This window comes from Euprymna scolopes, chromosome 22 (genome assembly GCF_053919585.1).
Source record: "Euprymna scolopes isolate OS-2025 chromosome 22, ASM5391958v1, whole genome shotgun sequence".
Taxonomy (NCBI): domain Eukaryota; kingdom Metazoa; phylum Mollusca; class Cephalopoda; order Sepiida; family Sepiolidae; genus Euprymna; species Euprymna scolopes.
The window spans coordinates 29,930,387-29,956,853 of record NC_136503.1 but is presented as its reverse complement, the minus strand read 5'-3'; the positions used below and the strand labels follow the sequence as shown (position 1 = coordinate 29,956,853).

Below are 26,467 nucleotides of genomic sequence, written 5' to 3'. Positions count from 1 at the left end.
AAATACAGCCGACACATGTTTATCAATAATTTTTTATCAATAAATAATAAATTTTGCATTCTGATAAGCAAATATGTCTTATCTGAAAGATATACATAAATATGAGGGTGAGTGACCGATTAACCCTTGGGCTACGATGGTATTTTTACACACATTGCCTACGATGGGTGTGAATTTTTTCACATCACATAAAATCAAGTCTTTGAAAAATAATTTTTTTTATCAAATTCATATATATATATATATATATATATATATATATATATAATCAATGAAAAAAAAAACATGAAAATTATTTTTCATATTTTTTTTTCATTGATTAACTTACACAACTTTAAACAATTTTTATTTTAAATTAAGTTTTTTGTTTCTATACTTTAGAATAACAAATAATTTCAGCAACTTTTAAACAACTTATATGTTATGTTAAAGGTTAACCCTTGGCCTACGATGGTATTTTTACACAGTGCCCACAATGGGTGTGAATTTTTTCAAATCACATAAAATCAAGTCTTAAGATCTTTTGAAAAATAATTTTTTTCATTCAAAAACAATACAAACATGGGTTTCAAGCATGGGTTTCATTCATTGATTAATGCAGTTAGGGCAAAGAAGAATTCCGTAGTCCTTGAAAACACCATTGTTGCAGTTGTTTGTAATAGAAAACTAAGTGTTAAAAAATTAACAGTCAACATAGCTTAAGGGTTAAAGATGATTTTTTAACTTTAAGGGTCGTCTTATATGCCGAAATATACGGTATTTATTTTTTTAATGGAATCCTTTGGAGAGGAGTTATTTGTGTATTTAATTTTATTTATTTGTAGACTTATCCTCATAGGTATTTCACCACGTTTCATCTGAAGAAGGCCAGAGGATGAGTTGACTGAAACATAGTGAAACAACAACTATGAAGATGATGATAACAGACCGCAAATAAATACAAATTAATTCTAAAAGGGTTGATATACTGTAAATAAAAAAAGAAAAGAAAAAGATCAAATGTCTGCTATTGTAACAACCATAGTGGGAAAAATAGGTGTTAAAAAATTAACAGCCAGCATAGCCTAAGGGGTTAACTTCGGAACAACATTTCAGCACCAATATTCTCATAATAAGATACTTGATTTACTCAATAATAAAGTTTAATTTTTTTTCCAAGTTGATTCATCTACCAAGAAATGAGTTGTGGATAGTTTGAGGTTGCCTTCCTTCTCTTATAGCATATAAACCCTTTTTTGTTATAAAAATGGATGGAATTAGTATTTCTTAAAACTTTTTGTGCATGGTGAGAGATAAAATTTTACTACTGTTATATCCGAATCAATTATTTATTCAACATTTGTTTGTTTACTGATATTTTTATTGTTCGAAGTATCCCTCAGGCAAAACCAGATCAGCATTGAATAAATAATTGATTCGGATGACTCAGTAATAGAAATGCCTATTATTGCTCAGTATTATTTAATGATCTAATTGGTGTTAAGTTGATTCAGCTTGCAGGAGATGAGTTATGGATAGTTTTTGGACTGCCTGTTCTGGTTTTGATGGCATATCAATCTTTTTGGAGTTGTTGATACCAAATCCAATCAATTTGGTAAAAGTTTTTACATTTCAAGTTCTTAATAGCTTCAAATATTTATTCATACTGTAAATTTTTACGTAATTCGTTTCGTTCAATAATTTTCAAACATTTAATTTGTATTTATAGATTTGTATAATGTTTAGTTTTTTTTTTTTTTGTTCAATGTTTTTATAGACCCATCGTTTTTAGGACAATTTTGCAGACTATTTCAAGTGTTAATTTTTTTTCCCCTTTTAATAAGTTGTTTGTGTTTTGCTGTAGATTTTTTTAGGAAATAGGAACCTCTGGAAAAATTCAGTGGTTTCGATAGAAAGCCCTTATGACATTCAATTCATTAATATCTTTTATTTAGTATTTGGATTATTCGGGCAACTGTTCCCATCTTGGATGTAATTTTCACATTCCAGAGGGTGTAACCTCTGAACTTCTTCAAGCAAGTGTTTCTTGTTAAACGTGGAAGCATTTTTGTTGAACTCAGAAAAAAATATATTATAAATAGTAAGGGACTATGTTTTCTTGTATTTATTCTGGTGATTTGAATTTGCAGGGCAACGTTGATGCGTAACAAAAAATAGAGGTTCAGTCAGCCAGGCCCCCTCCTCCCCCTAGCCCTTGAGCCCCCTGGAGGGGCATAGACCATCTACAACTTTTGTAGATGCTTTTGTAGCAAGGAGTTCTTTTTTACAGTGTGAGGGTGCTGGCCTCATACCCAACCTTCCCAGAAAGTACATACAGCGCATAGCCTTCCCAAATGGTCACCCATCTGGTACTGGCCAGGCTCAACATTGCTGAACTTCGGTGATCTAGCGAGAACTGGTGTGTCAACATGATTGTGCCGTACCAGGGTCAAATTAGTGTACTCAAAAGTTAGCTCAACCTACTGTAGGAATTGATAGAAACAGATGTGATGCCATACGGCACAAAGAAAAGTCAGCAATCTGTTAAAAGTTAAGGAGGTGAACACCACGTGTACAGAATGATGAAATAATTGAGAATAAATTAAGGGATTCCAAATACCCGCAGCTGCCATAACAGAAGGCAATGTCAACATCTCAAAGAGCTTATATATTATTTTTTTTATTTTTTATTAATCCTTTGAGATGAGGCTTCATAATTTGTGTATTCATTTTTATTTTGTGAATTGTTATATTCTCATCTTCATAGTTATTGTTATTTCACCACGTTTTGACTGACTCATCCTCTGGCCTTCTTCAGGTGATTAACCATGACAGGAAAAGAATGCTGAGTCTTATAACTGTATCCCCAGTAATTACTGCCTTCCATAGTTGTTGTTGTCTCACCATGTTTTCACCAACTAATCCTCTGGCCCACTTAAGTAGGATTGAAACTGCTAGAACAGTAGAGACTCAATATGTCTATCCACTGCATTATGGGCATCTGAAGAAGGCCAGAGAATGAGTTGGCAGAAATGTGGTGAAACATTAACAACTATGAAGATGAGAATAAGAGTCTGCAAAGGAATGGATACTCAAATCTCAAAAGGTTCTTTGTTCAAATTCAAGGATATTTTGTGTAGTTGTGAAACATTTCAGGTACTTTAGTTATGAGAGGAGTAGTTGAAACAAAGTTGGATTAGATGATGCTGTTATGATTGTAATCTACATTTGGTAACCAGGTAATTAATTGTCACTTATGTGACATTAGATTGTCCCTAAGTAACATATATATATATATGAATTTTAAAATGGATACAATCCGACGTTATGATGTGAAAAGAAAGCGGAAGCCCGCATAATTCGGGCGAAACGGCGAGCCTCCGGTCTTCCGCTTCCTTTTCACATCATTATATATATATATATATATATATATATATATATATATATATATATATATACACATACATACATACACACACACGAGCATCCCAGAATCATATGGTACTAATATATTTCCTTTTTTTTTTTTAATTTTCTTTCTTTGAAGATTGTAATGCTGGGTATGGGGCAGCCAAACCAGCTGCCAACATTCCTCTGCTTGTTATTGAAACCAACCGAGAGCTCTTTTTAGTATCCTCGTTGTTCCCTTAAATGCAATTGTCTGGATCTCTTTTGCACTTGGTTCACCAGGAATATTAGTTAGGTAGGACTTCAGGTTTTTCTTCATAAGTCCTGTGGTACCTATGATAACTGGTATGATTGATTATGATTCTGGAGGTCTCATTTATAAAATAATAATTTTTCTATATTATATATATATATATATATATATATATATATATATATATATATATACACAAGATGGCCACCTACAAGATATGGACAGACATGAGTTTTCTTTATTTCATTCTGAATTTTTCATATTACATTGTTATGCATTTTTCTTTTTGAGAACTTTCTGTTTTGTTTTTTTTTCTGAGTCCATGCTGACATAAAAATATTGATTGTTTGTTCCCCAAAAGCAGAACAGATCTGTTACATATCCCAAATTTTGTTTTGTTCTTAATTTTTTTTATTTGGAAATAAAATGATTAGTAAGATGAATAAAACTTGGACTTTGTAATATGACAAAATTGTTATTCATCAAAATATGCTCTGTTGATATATCTTAACAAGCGTAGTGCTTTATATTTAAAAAAAGGATTGATATACACAAAAAGTAGAAAATATTGGAAAAAAAAAACGTACAAAACCATATATCTATATGACTGGGAAGAAGTCTAAAGATGTCCTTTTCTCTTCCCTGCAACCTCTTTCTCATAGAAGAGATGTTGCAAGTTTGTCTCTGCTTTATCATTATTTTCATAGCAAGTGTTCGGCTGAGCTCCAATCTATGCTCCCCCCCCACTTGCCAAACTTTCACAAGAAACACCCGTCTAGCAGAAAACAGTAAGCTTCTTTCTTAGAACTGCACGCCTATGGAATTGTCTTCTGTTTTCCTGCTTTCCAGCTGACTACAATATGATTGTCTTCAAGTCTAATGTAAACAAATTTTTGATGAGCTGTTCCATATAAGTTAACAAATTTACCAAATTTCCATTACTAATGATTACTATATTGTCCAATTTCTACTGTACACTCTTTAACCCTTATCCTCAAGTGGCCTCTTGGCTTTGATAAGTGGTGATACCTATGTAAAAAAAAAAAAAAAAAAAAAAAAAATTGCAATTGTATTTTTAAGTGTCACTTCAATCTCTGTGGTGTGGTGGATAGAGTACTTAGTAAAACTCACTTCTAAATGTTACACTTTTGGAGGTTAGAGGTTCAATCTTTGCTGTGGGTGACACCCAAAATACAATTGTAAATTACTTAGAACTTCTTGCTGTGAATATGTGTATATATCATTGGATTCAGTTTTGTGTCACATCCTCAGGATAAACCATAGATGAGACCTGGACAAATGCTAGGTCTAAGAGTGGAGCTAGGAGTATTGGTGATAAAGTTCTCAAATTAGGCCGTCACCAAATGTTTAAAAAAACATGTTTCTTACCTGATTAAGATATTTTTCAGAACGACTCATAACTTTTCTCTGGGTGAACACTTGAATCTGGCTGAGCCATTCTGTCAATTCTCGATATTGTTGCATGAATTCGTTGAAAGAGACGTTTGGATTTGCTGCAACGTCTTCATCATCTAACGACAGATCACTTTCGGTTGACTGAAAACAGAATAAAGAAATAAATTTATTAAATTAAAAAATCTTAAAAAAAAAAAAAGCTAAGAAAAAATATAAATAAAAAGAAATGGAAAAATATTTTTTTAAATAGTGAATTAAATGATTTTTTTTCCATACAAATTCTGATTGTTTAAAAACTGGCAAATAAAAGAAAAAATTTTTTAAGACCCATAGTAAACTAGTTTCACATAACATTTACAGCTTTTTTTTATACGATTTGATTTGTCCATTTCACAGTATATCAAATCTTTTTAATTTATTTAATCAATTCATACAGATATTCAATGTTCATTTTCAAGACTTTTCAAAGTTTTTCAAGGCTTTCTCCAGACAAAAAGTTTTCAAAACAAAATTTATGGTTTGTTTTACAATCCACAACGATTCGAAAAAGTGGTAAAAAATCAAATATACAACAAATAAATGTTACCATAGCCAATAAAACTTACTTTGCAACCTGCATCGTTTTTTGGCATTTTAAAGTAGTTTTAAATGATTCTTATTCTGTCTCAAATATTAACTCTCTTTATGGCTTTTAATTTCCGACCAAGATGACTGCTATCTTGTCCATTTTTTTTTTTTTTTTTTTTTTTTGCCCAGCCGGCCTAATTTTAAATCATCACAATTTTTCTTTTTTCTTTTTTTTTTTTGGGGGGGGGGGGCGGGCGTCATTGGAGAGTCCCGTCCATGCAAGGAAAGTATTTTTTAGAGAGGAAGGTAATTTTACTTATAGTGGCCATCACTACTCCCCACCCCCTTGTGCCCCACCACCAAAAATAAAAAATTAAATTATGAGAACAAAAATTGATGGAGATTTGGATCTTTATCACGAAATGACCTGAGGTAGTTTTGTGATAGAGGAACATAACTCTTCTACCCACAATACTATGCAATTACAGAACAATGTATTTCGATTTTATTTTCCATATTTAAAAATATATATTTTAATGGTATTTTTATTAATACTTAAAATAATTTAATATTTATTTCGATTTTATTTTTAATATTTTGACACAAATTTTCACTGGACATAAATACAATTTTCAAGGCCTTTTCAAGACATTTTCCATATTTTCAAGGTAATAATAGAAATAAAGCCTTTTTAGGGCAAAATTCTATAGACTTTTCAAGTTTGTACGAACCCGGTTAATACCAAATCAAAATACCTATTGTAAACAGTTTTATACAATGAATTGAACACAAGTTACTATTTTACTGATAACTAAATGAGGGGCAGGGAGAGTGCATACCTTTCCAAGTATTAGTGCATAAATTGCTTCTAATTAATTGGGGGGGGAATAAGATATAAATAAGTTCAATACAGAAAAAAAAATTGTTTTAATAATTTTTTTAAAAATAAGAAAAATTTGAATAAATCATATTTCGTATCCTTTTTTATTGTTACTTCTACAAAATAATGAAAAATATTGTTACTGCTACAAAATAATGAAAAATATACCAAAAGACATCCTAAACCACATTAGGCATGGATATGACTTATTAAAACCAGAAATAAAAAACGTGGTACAATGGGGAAAGGAGTGGCTGGTTTTAATGAATCTAAAACCAAGCTTCTCTCTTTACATCATCAACATTCTGATCCACATCTGGCATCAATTGAAATGAATGGCTCTCGTCTTCAGGAGACCTCAAGTTTTGACAAGCTTCTGGGTTTGACCGTTACTCCTGATCTTAAATGGAACACGTACATCAAATCTGTTGCCAAGGCCGCTGGAAAGATGGTGGGATCTTTCTATCGATCCAGTAGATATCTCACTGCTGATGCAATTCTCTATCTATATAAGAGCCAGGTACGTCCAAGGATGGAATACTGTTGCCACATCTGGGTAGGAGCTGCTAGAAAGGACTTGTCCTGCCTTGATAGAGTTCAAAATAGACTTCGTAGCCTCGTAGGAGATGTCCTTTTCTCTTCCTTTTAACCTTTATCTCACAGAAGAGATGTTGCGAGTGTCTCTGATGTATCGTTATTTTCATGGAAAGTGTTCGACTGAGCTTCAGTCTATGGTCCCCCCTCGCCAAACTTTCACAAGAAACACTCATCTAGCTGAAAACACTATCAATAATTCTCCCCACTCTTTATCTGTGCCTAAATCTAAATGTAGATTCCATGAACAAAGCTTCTTTCTTAGAACTGCATGCCTGTGGAATTGTCTTCCGTTTTCCTGCTTTCCGGCTGACTACACTATGGTTGTCTTCAAGTCTAACGTAAACAAGTTCTTGATGAGCCGTTCCATATAAGTTAACAAATATACCGAATTTCCATTACTAATGATTACTATATTGTCCAATTTCTATTGTACACTCTTTAACCCTTATCCTCGAGTGGCCTCTTGGCCTTGATAATGTGGTGATGCCTGTGTAAAAAAAAAAAATAAAAAATAAAAAATAAAAACAAGTTCAGTTTACCTAGCCTCTCACATTAAATTTCTTCCTGTAGATTTAAAGCTATAGAAAAAGAACTTTACTTCATGGAACACGCAATAAAATAAAGACAATTTTTTTTGTTGCTAAAGAATACATTTAACTTTTCCTAAGCAAGTTTCATCAGGTTTAGGATTTTGTCTTTTAGGTCGTAAAATACTCAATGATTAGTTTGGGAAAAAATTTATGATAGTACCTATTTACTTTGCCTCCCCACGGGACAGAGTTAGACACCAGGGTGGTTTTTTAACATGGAGAAAAGGAACAAAAATAAAAATTGTCTCAGTCGTGAAGGATTTCTCCTCCACCCACAGAGAATAAGAAATTGAAGTGTAGCATCTGGAGAACAGATACTATACTTTGATCTTGGCCCGAAAGCGAAGTGCTGACCTTGATTATGATGATCATGTTAGTGGTGGGGATGAATATTATGATGATGATGATGGTGGTTGTGATGGGGATGATGATGATGGTGGTGGTGGTGGTGGTGGTGGTAGGGATGATTATGGAAATGGTAGGGTTGATGGTGGCAGTGGTGGTGGTGAGGATGGTGATATAATGATGGTAGTGGTAGTGAGGGGGATGATTATGATGATGATGGTAGTGATGAGGACGATTATGATGATGATGATGATGGTAATGATGGGGATGATGATAGAAAAAAATTCTAAGTAATCTTTAAATACACAGCAAGTGATATAAAACCAATTTCAATAAGAAATTCTTTATGCAAATTATCTACACTTAACCAAAATTACTCGAGAGTAAAAGAAAAATTACTGACTTATGAAAAACAAAACAGAAAGTAACTTTGCTGACTTTAATTTTAGAATCAAATAATTCAGTTTAACAAGAAATAATAATGAGTAAGGGAAAATGTTTCCACTCTAAAAGTTTTCTTAGAAAAAAAAAAAAAATGGAAGTGAAATAAAATATATTCATGGCAATGACAGTGGAAGACAAAAAACGAAAAAATAGGCAAGTTAAAATCAAGTATCATATGTTAGACGGATAGTTATTGGGTCTGACAAGAAAGCTGATATGTCAGATGTTGGGTTTGACTTTTCCTATGCAGAAAGTGATCAACCGTGTAATGTGATTCAATCATTAGCTATATCATCTCAAATGACATTATGAGATGGACACATCCAACAATACCTATAAAATTTTAGCAAGAGCTACAACTTTCAAAAGCCATGATACAAAGCATTTTCTTATTTATCTCCTCTGCTACTGCCCAGAACAGCATAGTGTGAACATATAGGAAGAATATAGTTCTACTTGTGATCGTTATGGTCTCGTTTATATGAACCATAAAGCAGACTCCCTTTATTGGAATAATGACACCCCAAAAAATATCTCAAGCCTTAACGTGTTTCAGTCATCTCATTAAAATGCAACTCACTGCATAGTCTTGCATTTTCATTGTGTTTGCATAAATTCCAATGTTATCTTGATACAGTTGGACCCATGCAGGAAGTGAATTAAAACCACAACGGATTTGTAGACAGTCACACACCTACACATATCAAGTTTAATTTAAATATTGTTCATCGTACAGTTTGACTTATAATATGTTATTTCATCTACAACTGACTGACATTGTTGACAAAAGAAGGTGTGTTAAATAAAAGATTCCATACATACATACATTATGTATATATAGTAAGTTTTGAAAAAATATACGGCAAATAAGCTACATAGAATTTTCTGCGTTTTATCCTTGTGAAGACTCCTCAGCTTTATGCATTAGTGTAAGGAGTCGTCCCAAAGATGAAACATGCAAAATTCTGTGTAACTTAATAACCATTAAAATATTTTCATAACTTACTACCTAACTTTGTGGCTTAGTGAGGGATGCCCTTTTCTCTTCCCTGCAACCTCTCTCCCACAGAAGAGACGTTGCGAGTCTGTTTTATCATTATTTCCATGGCAAGTGCTCGTTTGAGCTCCAATCTCTGGTCCCCCCTCGCCAATCTTTCACGTTAAACACCCGTCTAGCTGAAACCACTGTCAGTAATTTTCCCCACTCTTTATCTGTGCCAAAATCAAAGCGTAGATTCCATGAGCAAAGCTTCTTTCTTAGAAGTGCACGACTGTGGAACTCTCTTCTGTTTGCTTGTTTCCCACCTGACTACAACTTGGATGTCTTCAAGTCCAACATAAACAAATTCCTGATGAACCGCCCCCCCCTTAAGCAAGACACTTTATTAATTCTTCAATACTAACGATTACTACGATACTATCCCATTGATTACTATAAATGCAATAACCCTTATCTCCGAGTAGCTTCAGGGCCTTGATAAGTGGTGACCTCCATGTAAAAAAACTCTACTCATGTATTGATCACTGTTGAAGTAAATACTGAAAATTGATATGTAAAGTACTATATATCTCTTAAATAGATATATGATATAAAAATTTATATATATATATATATATATATATATATATACACACACATAATGTACATAAATAAAATATCTATTTTCATGAAATTAAAAACGTTTATATAAATTTTATATTGAATTATGTTGATCATAGGGTTCCAATTTGAGAGCTTTGTCTACTCAAACACCGGATGATGAACAGCCATAGTCCGCTAAGGATATACAACAACTTCAATAACTTTGCTATGGAAGTGAGATACATATATGCTCAAAACTATATTACTATGGAGTCAGAGTTTTAAGTCAGACGAAGTAAATTAGAGTCAGAGTTTGTGAAAATTCTATGAATTCAATGAAAATATTCAAATAAATAAACAACATCACAATCTTTGTGTTATTATTAAGTGGTGGTCGTCACCCAATTTTAAAAAGACAAATTAATTAGATGGCAGTCGTCTTTTTAAAGACTGGATTTATTTGCTTCCCCACTGAGCAAATTAGGCACAAGGCCGTTTTTTAATGTGGAGAGTGAAGGGGAAATGGGGACCAACTCCCCGGGGGGTAGGGGAGTTGGATAGTGACAATTGGTATGAAGAGTTTCCCCATCATTGACCAATAACTGATTGCTACAAGAGCAATGGTCTTTGCTTGATCTTTGGTGCCCAGACGACCACGACTTAATGATAAAAGATTGTGATGTTATTGATTTGAATATTTTACAATCAAATTATATATTACAAGGATTTGTTAGTTTAAATCTTGTAATAAAGAATTTTACCAAGAATTTTTCATAAGTTTTGATTTTGCTTTCGATTCTAGCTGATGACACTCAAGTCATATTTTTTTTTTTTAGTTTTGAAATCACAACTATATATTGGGTACAATATAATATATAATAATTGATAGAGAATTGACACTATAATAATATATATGAAATCTGCACAAATTAAGAAATTATATTAAGCATATTTTACGACTGGGCAAGGCTTGGTGCCCCTGCTAGTTTAATAAGATTACGCTTTGGTCAGTGACCAGTATTGATCGTATGAGACATTTTCTTTAATCATCAAATTCATATCAGATTTTTTTCATTAAAAAATACATAAAAATTATAGAAACTTGAAAAGCAAACCAATTCTCTTTAAAATCCAAATACTGTAAATAAACATAAATAATATATGCTACATATGTGAAGCATCACTCGTGGAAAAATATTTCTTAAGCTAGAATTACGTCTTTAAAATGTTTTGAGTACGAGCCCATAGCCAGATCTTTCAAAACTTCAGGTGTTGTGAGTTTTGCACTATCGGTTATACGGCCCTTTTATTAATTGCAAAGAGAAAATTTATCTTATACTTTTAGAGGGGAAAAAAGAAACTTCCCTTATGCTACTATTGCGCGAACCCAATTTATTTTAACTAGTTTTACAAAACAATTTTTCACCAATTTTCTTAATTTGTTTCACATATTTCATAAAATATCTACTGGGTGTCTAAAAAAAAATGTACTTACACTTTAAATGTATTTCACAAATTTACTTCGTATTGCTGGATGTGTCTATCAACATTGTATGGACAATAATGATCATCCATTTGAACATTTTCAAACATGATTCTTCAATTGTATTTGTCTTTTGTATTGAAAGACATTCCATTTCACTTTATGTTCATAAATAAGTTTTATCATCATTCGAAGTGTGAGTACATGTGCACATTTTTTGTAGAAACCCAGTATTTACAGCAATAACTAAATCAATTTAATTCCTTATCACGAGAAGATATGTAAAAGAAAAAAAAAAGAAAGAAAAAAAAAGGTATTGCAGAGAGAGAGAGAAAACAACAATTATATTTGTTGCTGGATAATCTACATCATTATAAGAATAAACAATGACATTTTTTCTTTGCAATGAAAACGTTAATTTTTTTTTTTTTTTCAATTCATTATTTTAAATTCGACTGAGAATGACGTTAGTTTTCAACAATATTTTCCGTGCAATGGATTTTTTCAACGTTTTCTTTTCTTTTGAATAAAATTGTACATATTTTATACAAAAAGAACGAAAAAAACAATAAATATTAGTCACATATGAAGCATCTTTTTTTGTTGTGCAACAAAATCAGTTTGTTACATTTGCAATTGCATGTGAGGATTAAAATTGGATGAAACATTTGCATGTTGCTGTCATATAAAACTCGTTCAGTTCACTTCTTACATTGGATATGACACTTGTATTCACAATTGATTACAGCAACAACAACAACAAAAATACAAATGGAGTAGTTTAGATCACGTAAAGCAGTGTTTCCAAAATTGCGTATATAAAAATTGCGTGAGTGAGGAGGTAGAAGATAACATGGAAAAATCAGAACTTGCCCCCATACTTACAAAACCGTTTAAGCGTTGCCTTAAGAAGAAGTGCTTTCCAACACCCTGGAAAACCTCATCAGTATGTCCTGTATTTAAGAATTCAGGTGAAAAGTCATCTCCCTCTCAGTACAGACCAATAAATCTCCTGTGTGTCATGAGTAAGTTGTTGGAATCCATATTAAATAATGAAGTAGTCAACCACCTCAACAGAAAAAACCTTCTTAGTGACACACAATATGGTTTCCACTCTGCAAGATCTACAGCAGATGTGCTAACAGTTATATCACATAGGATTAGTGAATCTCTTGACAAAGGTTTCCTTTCCAGGGCAATTGCTCTTGACATATCAAAGACCTTCGATAAGGTATGGCATAAGGGCCTACTTTACAAGATTTCCAGCTACGGTATTAATGGAAATGTTTTCTCAATAATTAAATCATTTCTCTCTGATAGGTTCAGAAGAGTAGTGATTGATGGGCAGAAATCAGAGGCCCACAGTATTAATGCTGGAGTCCCTCAGGGGTCCATCCTGGGCCCAACTCTCTTCCGGATCTACATCAATGATCTCCCAAAACACATACTTAAATCATTCGTTGACATCTATGCTGATGACACAACCATCTATGGCAACACATCAAAGGCCGTAAATGACAAAGTTCTCTAATTCTCTCTCCTCTGATCTTGAGCGCGTGGTACAATGGGGGAAGAGGTGGCTGGTCACTTTTAATGCATCCAAAACAAAGCTTCTATCTTTACATCATAAACGCTCTGATCCCAATCTGGCATCAATTGAAATGGATGGCTCTCGTCTTGGAGAGGCTCCATGTCTTGACAAGCTTCTGGGCTTGACCTTTACTCCTGATCTGAAATGGAACACGTACATCAAATCTGTTGCCAGGGACGCTGGGAAAATGGTGGGATCCTTCTACCGCTCCAGAAGATATCTCACTACTAATGCAATTCTCTATCTGTATAAAAGCCAAGTACGTCCAAGGATGGAGTACTGCTGCCACATCTGGGCAGGAGCTGCTAAACACAGCCTATCCTGCCTTGACAGAGTGGTTTAGTGGGGAATGCCCTTTTCTCTTCCCTGCAACCTCTCTACAACAGAAGAGACTTTGCGAGCCTGTCTTTGTTTTATCGTTATTTCCATGGCAGGTGCTCGTCTGAGCTCCAATCCCTAACCCCCCCTCACCAATCTTTCACGAGAAACACCCGTCTGGCTGAAACTACTGTCAATAATTTCCCCACTCTTTATCTGTGCCTAAATCCAAACGTAGATTCCATGAGCAAAGCTTCTTTCTTAGAACTGCACGCCAGTGGAACTCTCTGCCGCTTGCCTGTTTCCGACCTGACTACAACTTGGATGTCTTCAAGTCCAACATAAACAAACTCCTGACAAACCGCTCCCTTAAGTAAGACACTCTATCAAAACCCCCAATACTAATGATTACTACAATACTATCTCATTGATTACTGTACACGCAATAACCTATCCCTGAGTGGCCTTCGGGCCTTGATAAGTCGTGCCCCCCCCCGTGTAAAAAAAAACAACAACAAAAAAAAAACAATACAATCAAATCAACACATACGGTATGACTTTAATATTTTACTTTTATTGTTAAAAAGTTTTCCTAAAAAATGAGTAACAATTATTTTATTTGTTTATATTTACAACTGATCACAAAGACATGAGGGAGGGAAAATGGAAGGACAGTCAATTTTTTTAAAAGTGATTTCAATTTTAGTGCCTACTTTTTCTTCTATGTGTGTGTGTGTGTGTGTGTGTGTATATATATATATATATATATATATATATATATATATATAGGTGTGTGTGTGTGTATATATATATATATATATATATATATATATATATATATATATTATATAGCAGAACTGGTAAATAGTGAAAACCTGAAAGTGCTCAATACTATTGCAGAGCAAATATATATATTTTTATTTTATTACCGTTTTATCTGTTTAGTTACACATGTTTCCGCAACCGAATCGTAGCGGAAACATGTAACTAAACAGATAAAACGGTAATAAAATAAAAAAATATATAATTAAATAATTATTCTTTTCTACCTACAGATACTAGTGTTTCATGCTTACGCAATCATCAGTGTAGGATTATAATTCCTGCCAGTCAGGAGATTTGAACCCAGTCACGAAGCCACCTTTGACTCCATTTGATAAACCTTTACCTCTAAGCCACCTCATAATTACTACGAGAATAAGGGAATTAATAAGTAAAACACTCAATTCAGGCGCAGACATTAGACAATCCAGAGTTTAATAAAGGGCCAAGGATCGACCCGAAGTACACCCACATTTATATCATATTATTTTGACATACAACTATCAAGGACAACCTTTATTCTTCTCTTACTTAAGGATTTAATTATGTTAAGTATTTGTCCAGTAATACCATAGGATCTGATTTCCATAAGACCATCATGCCATAAGCCATATATATATCAAAGGCTTTAGATATATGTAGGGCTATTGTCCTAGCCTCCCCTGCTTTATCCAGTACATGGTATATACGTTCAGAGATTACAGTTTGGATATCTGCAGTACAACAAGTAGAGTTTGATTAATTACAGACTCAAATATTTTGGCGAAAAGAGGGAGGAGACTAATGGGGCGATAATTTAATAGGTCAGTTCTTTCACCAGAATTCTTGTAAACTGGTACCAGAGAAGCGGTTTTTTTCAGCAGTCAGGAAAGCAAGATTCATGAAGGCATTTGTTGAAAAGTTTGGAGAGAGGTCATGGCAGAAATGAATTTAGATACAAAAATATACAATTTAAAAGAAATCTTAGAGACTTTCAGATTCCAACAAATGCATAGTATCACTTGACAGACAACTGAATTGCCCCTCAATTCAAGGATTTGAAGTATTTCGGTCAGAGTTACTGATAAACTGGCTAAATTCATGAATAATGTACAAACGGATGTTTGCTATCAGGTTAAAAAAAAAATTTTTTTTTTTTAAATCAAGAAAAGGGATAATTTGTGAAAATTTGGTGTTTAAAAAGAATTAAAACTACAAACAACTAAAAGACATTTATTTAACACAATTTGTTCAAATGTTTTACTTTCAACAACACATTAACTTTTTTTATTTAAAAGAATTCTCCAAGAAAAGGAAAAGATTATTACTTCAAATAAATGGCAGTACTCAAATTTCGCTGTTTATCATGCAAATCAATTTTATTAACTGCTTGTTGAAGTGGTGCTTAAGGGCTCTCTCTTCTGCATCCATATTTCAGGGCTATTTCTGTGCAGTATAATGTATAGCATGTGGTAATCTCATTTAACTTCTTAACCAACATAATAAAAAGTGTTCACTCATGAACAAACAATTAGTGAAATACGTGACCATTATGAAAAGGTAATGAAGGGAAAGAATAAAGTCATACGACAATGTAGGTCAGCATTGGATAATTTTATTTGTCTTCCTGGAAGCAAAGTAATTAAATAAAAATTCATTTTAATATCATTTTTTTTTAATTATGCCTTTAATGTCACGCACCCAAAGTGGCTAACCTGCTCGAGGTCATGCACCCAGAGTGGCTAACCTTCTCGAGGTCACGCACCCAGAGTGGCTAACCTTCTCGAGGTCACACACCGAGAGTGCCTACCACAGTAGCTAACCTACACAAGGTTATGCTCTCACAGTGGCTAACCTACACAAGGTTATGAACTCATAGTGGCTAATCTTCGAGGTCACGCACCCACAGTGGCTAACCTTCACAAAGTCATGCACAGAATTTCGAAGTTATACTTGTGTTGTTGAATTGCAGTATTTTTTTTCTTTGCTGTTAATTCGAATTTTTGTTCAATCTGCTACGTCCTTGTCACCAGGTTTGCATTACATTGAAGAGTTTTCATCTCAATTGAGCGGGTTTATTCATATTTGTGCAGATATCACACCATGCAAGCATCTTCAAAAACATTATCAACAGTTGGTAACCAAGATGGTGATAGGACTATTCATGCTTACCAACAAAGAACAGCTTCAAAGACTAAATCTGTTCTCAATTGAAGAACAGAGGGTGACTTCATTCTGGCATATAACGACAATGGCAATTAAAATCTACCTTTTAAATGAGTTTTTCACACCTGCGCAAAGTCATGGTCTTTACAGGCACCCACGCAAAATATATCATCGTCACTTCAATCTCATCAGAAGAAACATATGTTTACTTTATAGAACAGCCTGCCAGAAGAGGTTGTGACGATGCTTGCCATATCTAGGTTTAAAGTAGTCTTGGACTACAATTTAAAATGCATAAAAAAGATGTTTTTTACATGGCTTAGTGCACTTTGCTAATTTTTTTTTTTTTTTTTTTGCCAATAAATTTGATTTAAAGACAAGACAGTGGTTAGAAGGCATATATATATATATATATATATATATATATGATGATGATTGCAACGTCTTGTCAGACGATTGCCACTCCCTCAGACACGAGCCCAAAAATGACTTCCATCGCCACAGGACCATTTTAATAGACAAATGCGTGAGAGAGTATCTATACACAGATGATGTTACAGAGTCTTAGCTTTGTACGACAGTTAAGTCTCTCTCTCGGTTCAAAATGTTGAGATCCAGCAACAAGCAAGAGCAAGATAGCCAGCAACAAGTTAAACTGCAGACCAGCTTAATACGGGTACTGGTCTCCAGCTTTATGGTTTTTTAAATTAGACATTTGCTTCTCCTAGAAAGGTTGCCTTCACCACGACTTACGGGAGCCCTCTCCACCCCAATGCACACATACATACACACAAACACACACAGTGCTAGTTGGCTGTTGACCCCCAAAAAGGGTTCATTCGCCCTTTAGAAGGTATTGTTTTTAATCCTTCAGGGAGACTAGCCACCCTCCTCACCAAACAAGTCTGGTGGGGGAACCAGTTTAGTCGCCGGTGACCAGACCATGAGGTAGGTAATACTGGGTTACATGGTACCAGTAGCATATATATATATATATATATATATATATATATATATATATATAGCCATAGTCAAAATGATGGAGAATCGAAATTATGATTAAAATTTACATATTTAAAGGTTAAGAATAGTGGAGTAAACATTATTATATCTGTTTTGACAACAATCAATATTTGGAATGTCCTTCTTTTGCCTTTATAACTGCTTTTATTCGTTTTTGCATTTTATTTGCTAAATTGTTGCAGCAAAGGAGACATTATCTATTTTCTGCTACTCTTCATCAAGTTTGGCCTCTAATTCTTTCTTTAACACTTGTGCATTCTCACTCTTTTCCCAAGATGGGAACACAAAGTTTCAATGGGATTGAGGTTTGGGGATTAAGGGGGCCACTTCATAACTAATCCCTTTTTTCTCAAACCAACCCATTGAAACTTTTGACATATGGCATGGTGCACTGTCTTGTTGGAAGATTACATCACTTAAATATTAAATATTTTAGTCAAAGACGTTTGGTAAACCTGGTCCAACATGTTAGTATAAATTGTGGAGTTTATTCTGCCCTAACATGTGTACAACAGTCCAGTGTCTGAAGAAGCTATGCAGCCCCAAACTATTACACTTCCTCCTCCAATTTTGAAAGTTGAAACCACACAATCAGGATAAAATGCCTCTTCTTACCTACAATGAACATAAACCGCTCCAGGGGTGCCAAAAACCTGATAAAACAAGTGAAGCATGCATGGTCCCCATGAGTGCACAGTGAACGAGGCATAAATAAAATGACTAAGTTAAGCATTGCCCCCCCCCCCATTAAGCCCCAAAAGTCTGCAGGGGACGTCAAATACTAGTGAAAATGAACAAACGGTGCAGTTTTAGGCCACAACATATGTACATTTCAGTTCTGTACCATGCAAAAAAAGAAATGACTAAGATCATCATCCTCATCCCCCCATTTAACACTAAAAGTCCTCAAGGCCTTAACATATTTAAATTTGAGTTCAACATCATTCATACACAGAAAATTTTGGACATATATGGTAAAATAGACCCAAAAATGAGGTGCTTTTATTAGCCCTAAAAGAGCCCCTGGGGCACACTCAAGGATTATAATGAAGTATAGACAAACAAAATTATATAGAAAACAGTTTGTTACAACTTTTCAAAAAGTTTTATAAAAATCCAAGGCATCAATTTTTTTTAATAAGCATTTTTATGCTTATTAAAAAAATTGATGCCTTGGACTTTTTATTGCCTTGGTGTCAATTTTAGCGATTTTAACCTGAAAGACACCCGTAGGGGGACAACTGGAGTTTTCCTGGAAAATCCATTCTGTTACCTTTTTTTCTTACTCATATCATGTTTAATGTTTGTGCAAAATGTCAAAAAATTCCAAGGCATAGTTATTGAGAAAAGTGCAGGTGGACGAATAGACAAGGGTGAATTTATAGGTCCACCCTCCTTTTGTAAGGGAACCAAAAATGAGAATTTGCTACAATTTTTTAATAGATGTTATGGATGTGTATTCACATAAAAATTTCAATTGTTCCTTTCAGTTTAGGAAATAGATGCTGTTAACTTATCTCAAAGTTACTTTCATCAGACCAAACAATTTTGGTCAAGTCACCAGGTGTCCAATTTTCATGCTTTTTTGCAAATTCCAATCATTTTTTTCTTGTTGGCCTGAGACAAGTATGGCTTCTTCCTTGCTTTGCATCTTTTTAATCCTGCTTCTAATAACCTTCTCACTGTTCAAGCGGATATGCTTTTGTTTGCATCCTCTCTAAGTTCAGCAGCAAGAGAGACACGAATATATATATATATATATATATATATATATATATATATATATATATATATAGAGAGAGAGAGAGAGAGACGAATATATATATAGAGAGAGAGACGAATATATATATATATACATATATATATATATATATATATATATATATATATATATAGAGAGAGAGAGAGAGAGAGAGAGACGAATATATATATATATAGAGAGAGAGAGAGACGAGTATATATATATATATATATATAGAGAGAGAGAGAGAGACGAGTATATATATATATATATATATATATATATATATATATAGAGAGAGAGAGAGAGAGAGAGAGAGAGACGAGTATATATATATATATATATATATATATATATATATAGAGAGAGAGAGAGAGAGAGAGACGAGTATATATATATATATAGAGAGAGAGAGAGAGACGAATATATATATATATATATATATATATATATAAAGAGAGAGAGAGAGAGGAATATATATGTTTAACTCGGGAATCTTATATATTTTCATTTACTATTGATTACTACATATTACTATATATCACGCGAGTTTCATTGGATTTACATCTAGGAAACAAATCTATGCAACCATTATACACACACACACACACACATATATATTATTTAGATTTCATGGTTCCAACCTGGTGTTAAATTATATACTCCTGAAGATACATCTGAATAAGATCAGAGTTTACGTCGACCGAAACATAAAAATAATACTGGAGATAAGAATAATAGTCTGAAGAATCCAAATAGAAATTTTTTCAGAGCTAAATAGTTTTCAGCTGATTCTTCTCTTTGAGATAAAAAGTCAGAATGTAAGAATTTCTACAAAAGTCAGAGTCTGAGTTTAAAAATAATTCATAAAATAAAAAAATAAAACTGACTCTAGGATTTAATTTTTTTTTTCAACCTCAAAGCTAAATAATTTGCTGATATCACCACTTTTTGCTCAAGGATCAAAGTGTAATATCTGTTCTGTTCTCAGTACAAAGAGAGAAACCCTTTTAGACTGAGTCAATTTTAAAAAAAAGAAAGATTGTTTTTAGTCAAATTCCTCTTTGGAGAGAGTTGGATACTTCACATAAAAAACAGATGTGACTAACTTCACTCTCATGGGGAAGTAAGTAAATAGTTAGACCACCTCTTCCTCATTAATAGCACTACTACTGCTGCTTCTACTACAAAAATAGCAGTTATATCCTCCTGCCCTCTCAAAATCCAATAATTCTACTCTTGAGACAATGAAAAGAAAATGCTCAGAGGCACACATTAAACTTCATTAATCATTGTGACTCAATTATTAGAGCAATTTGAAACCGATTAATCACAGATCAATAAGTTTATTGGCTTAATCTTCAACCAATTTATTTTGCAGCAGGTTTCCATTCAGATTCATGTTAAGTTCATCTGTTTTTATTTATTTATTTTTTACAGCACACCAAGCCTTTTTTGGTCATTTAATGCCTAAACAAAATAACGATTAATTGTATAAGATTAGTTGAACCAAAGTCAGCATTTTTCTGCTTAACAACAGTATCGGTTCTGATACTACACTTCACCTTTTCTGACCTCGATCAGTGGAGGAGAAACCATTCTAGATTTAGGCAATTTTTATTTTTGTTCCTATCCAGAGTGCCACTTTTTTTGAGAAAGCTGGATTTCCCCCACATTAAAAACCGACCTTGTGTCTAACTCCGCCTTTGTGGGGAGGCAAGTAAATAGAAACAATGAAGAAATTATGCGTTCATACCTTTCTTACTTAAAAACAGTAGCTCTTATGCAGAGAATGACCTGTTTTTTTTTTTGTTTTTTTTTTGTATTGGATTTCCAATTTCCTGATTCTATGGGACAAAACTACATGAAAATTTGCAGGCGTTTTGAAGATTATAATACTATTCTATGGTTAAAATTTTATGACAATTGGTAAAAAAAGAACCTATGCTTTCAAACCAATAAAATATGTCCAAATTTGCCTACATTTGTATATATATAGTGTCCTGCAGGCCATCTTCAGTTTTGCTGCTTCAATTGTCTCCCCTGTGACTTTGCTAGGCCACTAACGTATACACACACATATAAGACTTTAATAATTTAATTTTTGTCGAACAATAAATTTTGTTGTAATTTTACATAATTTAACTCAGAATTTCCATATATATATATATATATATATATATATATATATATATATATATATATATATATATATATGGAAATTCTGAGTTAAATTATGTAAAATTACAACAAAATTTATTGTTCGACAAAAATTAAATTATTAAAGTCTTTTCTTTAATGCATGGATTTTCAATGAATGGCTCATCTCAGAGGAAATGTTGTTAACAAAATAGATGTGGGTAATTATAAATTTTGCTTATTAGCACATAAATTGAAAATTAAAGTGATAGTATGAAAAGGGTACTCAAATTTGAAATAATGTATATTCCTGAATATGCATTACTTTAAATTTGAGTATCCTTTTTATACTATCACCTCAATTTTAATTTATGTGCAAACAAGCAAAATTTATAATTTTCCACATCTATTTTGCTCCCAATATTTCCTCCGATGAGATGAGCCATTCATCGAAAATCTATGGATTAAAGAAAATACTTTAATAATTATTTGTACTCCTTTGTCAAACAATAAATTTTACATAATTTAACTCGGAATTTTAATTTATATTATTGCTCTATCTTGCATATTTAGCTCTTTTTTATCTGCCCAAGATCGTCTTATAAATATTGATACTAATGTTTATTTGGACGTTATGTTTATAGTATTATACAACCTATAAACTTACAGTTCAGTATTTTATATATATATATATACAGGGTGTCCGTAAAGTTACTATACAGTCTTATTGTTTTATTGTATTATATTTGTATTAATAGTTAATATTTATTTTTTTTACAGGTTTATTTAATCAAGCATGCCACGCAAGCTAACTTTTGAAGAGCGCAAATTTATTTTGAAGCGATATTGGAAAACAGAAAACACACAGGATGTAATTCGACTGTATAGTAACTTTACGGACACCCTGTATATCACCTTCCCATATTTTATTATTATCGAAATCTGTGAAATCGCCCATTTTGAAATCAAATTGTCTGCTCTAATTGGGGACCCACTGCAGTGCACCAGAAGGACGTTTCACATGCCTTCCTATAATGACTTAGTCCATAATATATTGTAGATTACATTACACTGTAGAGAACTTACTGTTGATTTTATAACATTTCCATAAAATGGCTTGAATTAAAGTTTAAAATGCAAAATTCAAGTATCATGATTCAATTGTGCTTTAAACAGAAACATTCATTTCGAATGCATCCCTGTTATATCAAAAAACCTACTGTTGAGTTTAGATTCCAGGCCTTAATGCTTGTTAAGTAACAAAATTCCCTTGTGATTTCAGGTTGTATAAGCAATTCACTCTAAATCGCCTGTTCCTTTTTTCATTGGATTTTTTTCGATTATAGGTACTTATCAAAGACATTTCGATACAAAACCTATCTAAGAACACTGCCAGGCACATAAAGTACACTTGTGTGAAATTTCAAGAAAAAAAAAAAAAAATCAGCCCAGCCATTTAAGAGTTCATAGGGAATGAACTCACACACACAAAATTTCTTTTATATTATAGCAGATAGATATTGACATTTTATATATTGGATATAAGGATAAATATATAAGCACCACTTTTAGTTATACAGGAAAAATTACTATTAAAATACATGTCAGCATGTAAAACAGATGATGATGATGATGATACGAGGTGTATGGAAAGTCTTAAACATCAGAAAAATAAAATTGATAAGGGATTTTTGCCGATTTATTTTTCAACAGCATTGTGTATTGCGAAACTAAAAACCTTGAAACTCAAAGAAACACGATTCTTCACCAAGAGAAAAAATATTCAATTGTTTACCTTGAAATTAAGTTAATCTGAGAAACCACATGCCTATCATAGGCGCGCGCGCACACACACACACACACACACACACACACACACACACACACACACACACACACACACACACACACACATTGTCCTTCTCTCGGCAGATATATTATGAACAAAGATATTAGTTTTTGAACTTCAAACTATGCCACATAATCAAACATTTCATATTCTTGATTAAAGAGATATCAAATTCATCAATCAATCTGCACCCATTTTCGCCAAAAGATAAATATTCTCTTAAACTGGTTTTTGCTCTCAAAAGCAGTGTTCAGCTCGTATCTAAATATTCTCACTTTTCATACAAGTCAAAATATTTTAAATTTGCTTTGTTTCCCAAACTAGTATTTACCCCAAACCAGAAATTGTCTTTTTCAAGCCAAAGTTAACATTTGAATTTTTTTTATTCCTTATAAAGTCTATTTTCTCTAAGCATGACCATTATCTTGTTTATTTTCTAATATTTTGTTGTGCCTGTTTTATTAATAACCCCATTTAATAAATCCTATTTTTATATAATATCTTATGTCACTGTTGTTTCTTCGGCATGTTTTGTTTATTTGATATCTGGTGAGACCCAAAGGAGTTTAAAAACTGATAACTACTTTGTTTAAACTTATCGTTTGAATCTGGGAAATTATTTTTCATGCAAGGTGATAAGGCATTTCGTTGTGTAATATATCATAGTATATATAGATCACTAATTTAAATATTAAAAACTGAATTTAAATCAGCACTCTCCACAACTTAATATCTACCTTGGAACAGATAAACTTATTTCCCAAACAGAATAGTTTTGCACCACTTTTATTTCAGGTAAAGATTAAAATAAAACTATAATGGTAATAACTTTCATGTATAAAATCTTTATTCCAATTTGTATTATAATACATTACATGATTTAGATTTTATAAAATGTCTAAAATTTTAAACTTAAGCTTCGAGGGGTTTTAAGAAATTAAAATTTAGAGAATCTCATTCAATTGGTATGAGGTGGCTTAAACAAGTCTTCAGACTTTTTTTGTGCAGGAATTTAAAATTGTCGTAGACTCTTGAAAATTCAGTAAGTCTGGAAACTTATTGAAGGCACCTCACATCTAATACAAGTCAGAAATATTTGAATTTTCGAATGGAAGGTTGTGTCCATAAAAATACCCCAAAGAAATAAAATTTAGGAAATAATAATTAATTGATGCCTACATATTATAATTTCACAAAAATCAAAATATCTGAAATTTTAGGAGACTCTGCCCCTTTTTACCCTTTTGTATAAAATTAAATTAAATGTAGCCCATATTTGAACCCCTTGTGCTACGTGGCTATGTTATCAAATTCATAGTTGTCGGTTAATTAGTTTAAGATGAAACCCATTACATATAAACATACTTTATAATTTATATAACAATTATTATTCCTCTACTCAGAAATTTGCCAATCAATTCATCTTTAGCTTTCAAAGTTCATTATTTGACATTTTAATCTAGATAGAATAGATAACACAAAGACACTCCGCAAAATACAGAATGATAAACAATCAGTGTTTTAAGGTCAATATTTTTTGATTTGACAATCAGAAGAAAAAAAGGGATTAAAAAAATCAAATAGTGAATAACATTTGCTTGTTTAAAAAAAAAAATTCATCCAGTCAGAAAGCTGAATAGAAAAACTGATTAAAAAAAAAATCATATCAAATAGTGATATTCTTTTTTTGTTTTTCTTTTTTTAATAGAAATTATTAACTGATGTCAACACCTATTATTAAAATTTCATAAAATTCGGATGTATCACTCTTTCCTTAAATGCTCACAAAAACATTCAGAAATAGTAGAGAGTGATCGACTCAACGTAGAGTGAGAGAAGGCGATAGAAATACATAGCTAATAGAGAAATGAGTGATCTGTTCAGTTAATCATAATTTATTGCTAATTAAAAATATAGAATAGATTTATTTTTATTTTTAAACATAACTGGAACCCAGAACTAAAACGTATATATTTTCTAAATTTAATCGTACAGATAAATTAAGAAAACAAAGAATCATAAGCAGCTTAACCTTCTTCCCCTATCGAATTTCAAAGTCAAGGTTAATATCAAGGTTGCATTATGTCTTGACGAATGTAATATTCACATTTTAATTTGTTTTATAAAAAGGTTATATTTTTTCTTTTTCCAGAAAAAATAAAAAAAGAAACATAATCGGAAATCTGTGTGTATGACCTCGACTATTCAATCATCAAAAGAACGATAGGTTTGTTTTACAATCCACAGAGATTCGATAAAGTGCTAATATATATATATATATATATATATATATAACAAATAAATGTTATCAAAGGCAAGATAAGTTACTCTTCTGCCTAGCTGGATAGGTTTTTAGTGTTTTTACTTAATGTAAAATATTTATTCGGCTTGAAAAACAAGTAATGTCAACCGGTATACGAGCACAAGAAAAAATGGCCACATAACAAATACATTGCGGTCTTGTGCTCGTGTACCAGTTGACATTACTGTAAAACAAACCCAGAATGATAACTGGCCTTATGTAACCCAACCTGGCCTTAAATGTACCACTTGGGCACTAAGCCTAAGTCCATGTGGCTACAATTTTAACTGACTAGTGATGGACCCTTCAAAGGTGACCAGACTTTCACTGGTCACTGGAAAATACTGCTCAGATGCTCAGAACGCAAAACATACATGACCCTAAATCTGTGTGACAACACTGTTTACTTCGGCTAGCTGTACGTCATTTCAACGTCATGCTGAGTTCTTTTCTCACAACGGCAAAGTCAATTTGTGGTCTTGCATGAATTGAGCATCAGTTTTTGAGTTGCACAAGAGATTCAAAGAAGGCAGGGAGTCTGTGAGGGATGATGAGAGGTGTGGGAGGAGTAAGGAAGTCAGAACAACAGAGTTGATTGACCAAATAAAGAATTCAATGGACAATAAGTGCACAGTTCGATGTCAGTGTGGAAACTGTACATACAATTATTTGTGAGGAAGATGTCCCAGGGGTGCCCCAACCTTGTCACAAACTATTTGACCAATATGGGCATCAAAACACTTTCTCACCCTCCCTATAGTCCAAACCTTGCTCCCTGTGACTTTTGGTTATTACCTAAGCTCAACAAAAACTTTAGAGGCTGTCATTATGAGACAGTTGAGGAGATGAAAGAGGCTATGACAAGAATAACTGACACGCTCACACGAGAGGACTTCCATGGGGCATTCCAAAAGTTGTTGGAATGATACAACAAGTGTCTTGCAGCCAGAGGAGATTACTTCAAAGAGGACTAAAGTTTCATAAAAGTGCCTA

General features: G+C 32.8%; 1 protein-coding gene across 1 annotated transcript in view; it reads right to left on the bottom strand.

Annotated features, from left to right (window-relative positions):
• Positions 1–26,467, bottom strand: part of LOC145243935 (uncharacterized) — a 324,060-nt gene that overhangs the window by 224,463 nt on the left and 73,130 nt on the right. Inside the window, exon 3 of the mRNA XM_080107062.1 lies at positions 5,030–5,197. Coding sequence (XP_079963188.1) covers positions 5,030–5,197 — 168 coding nt within the window. The remainder of the gene's footprint in view (positions 1–5,029; positions 5,198–26,467) is intronic.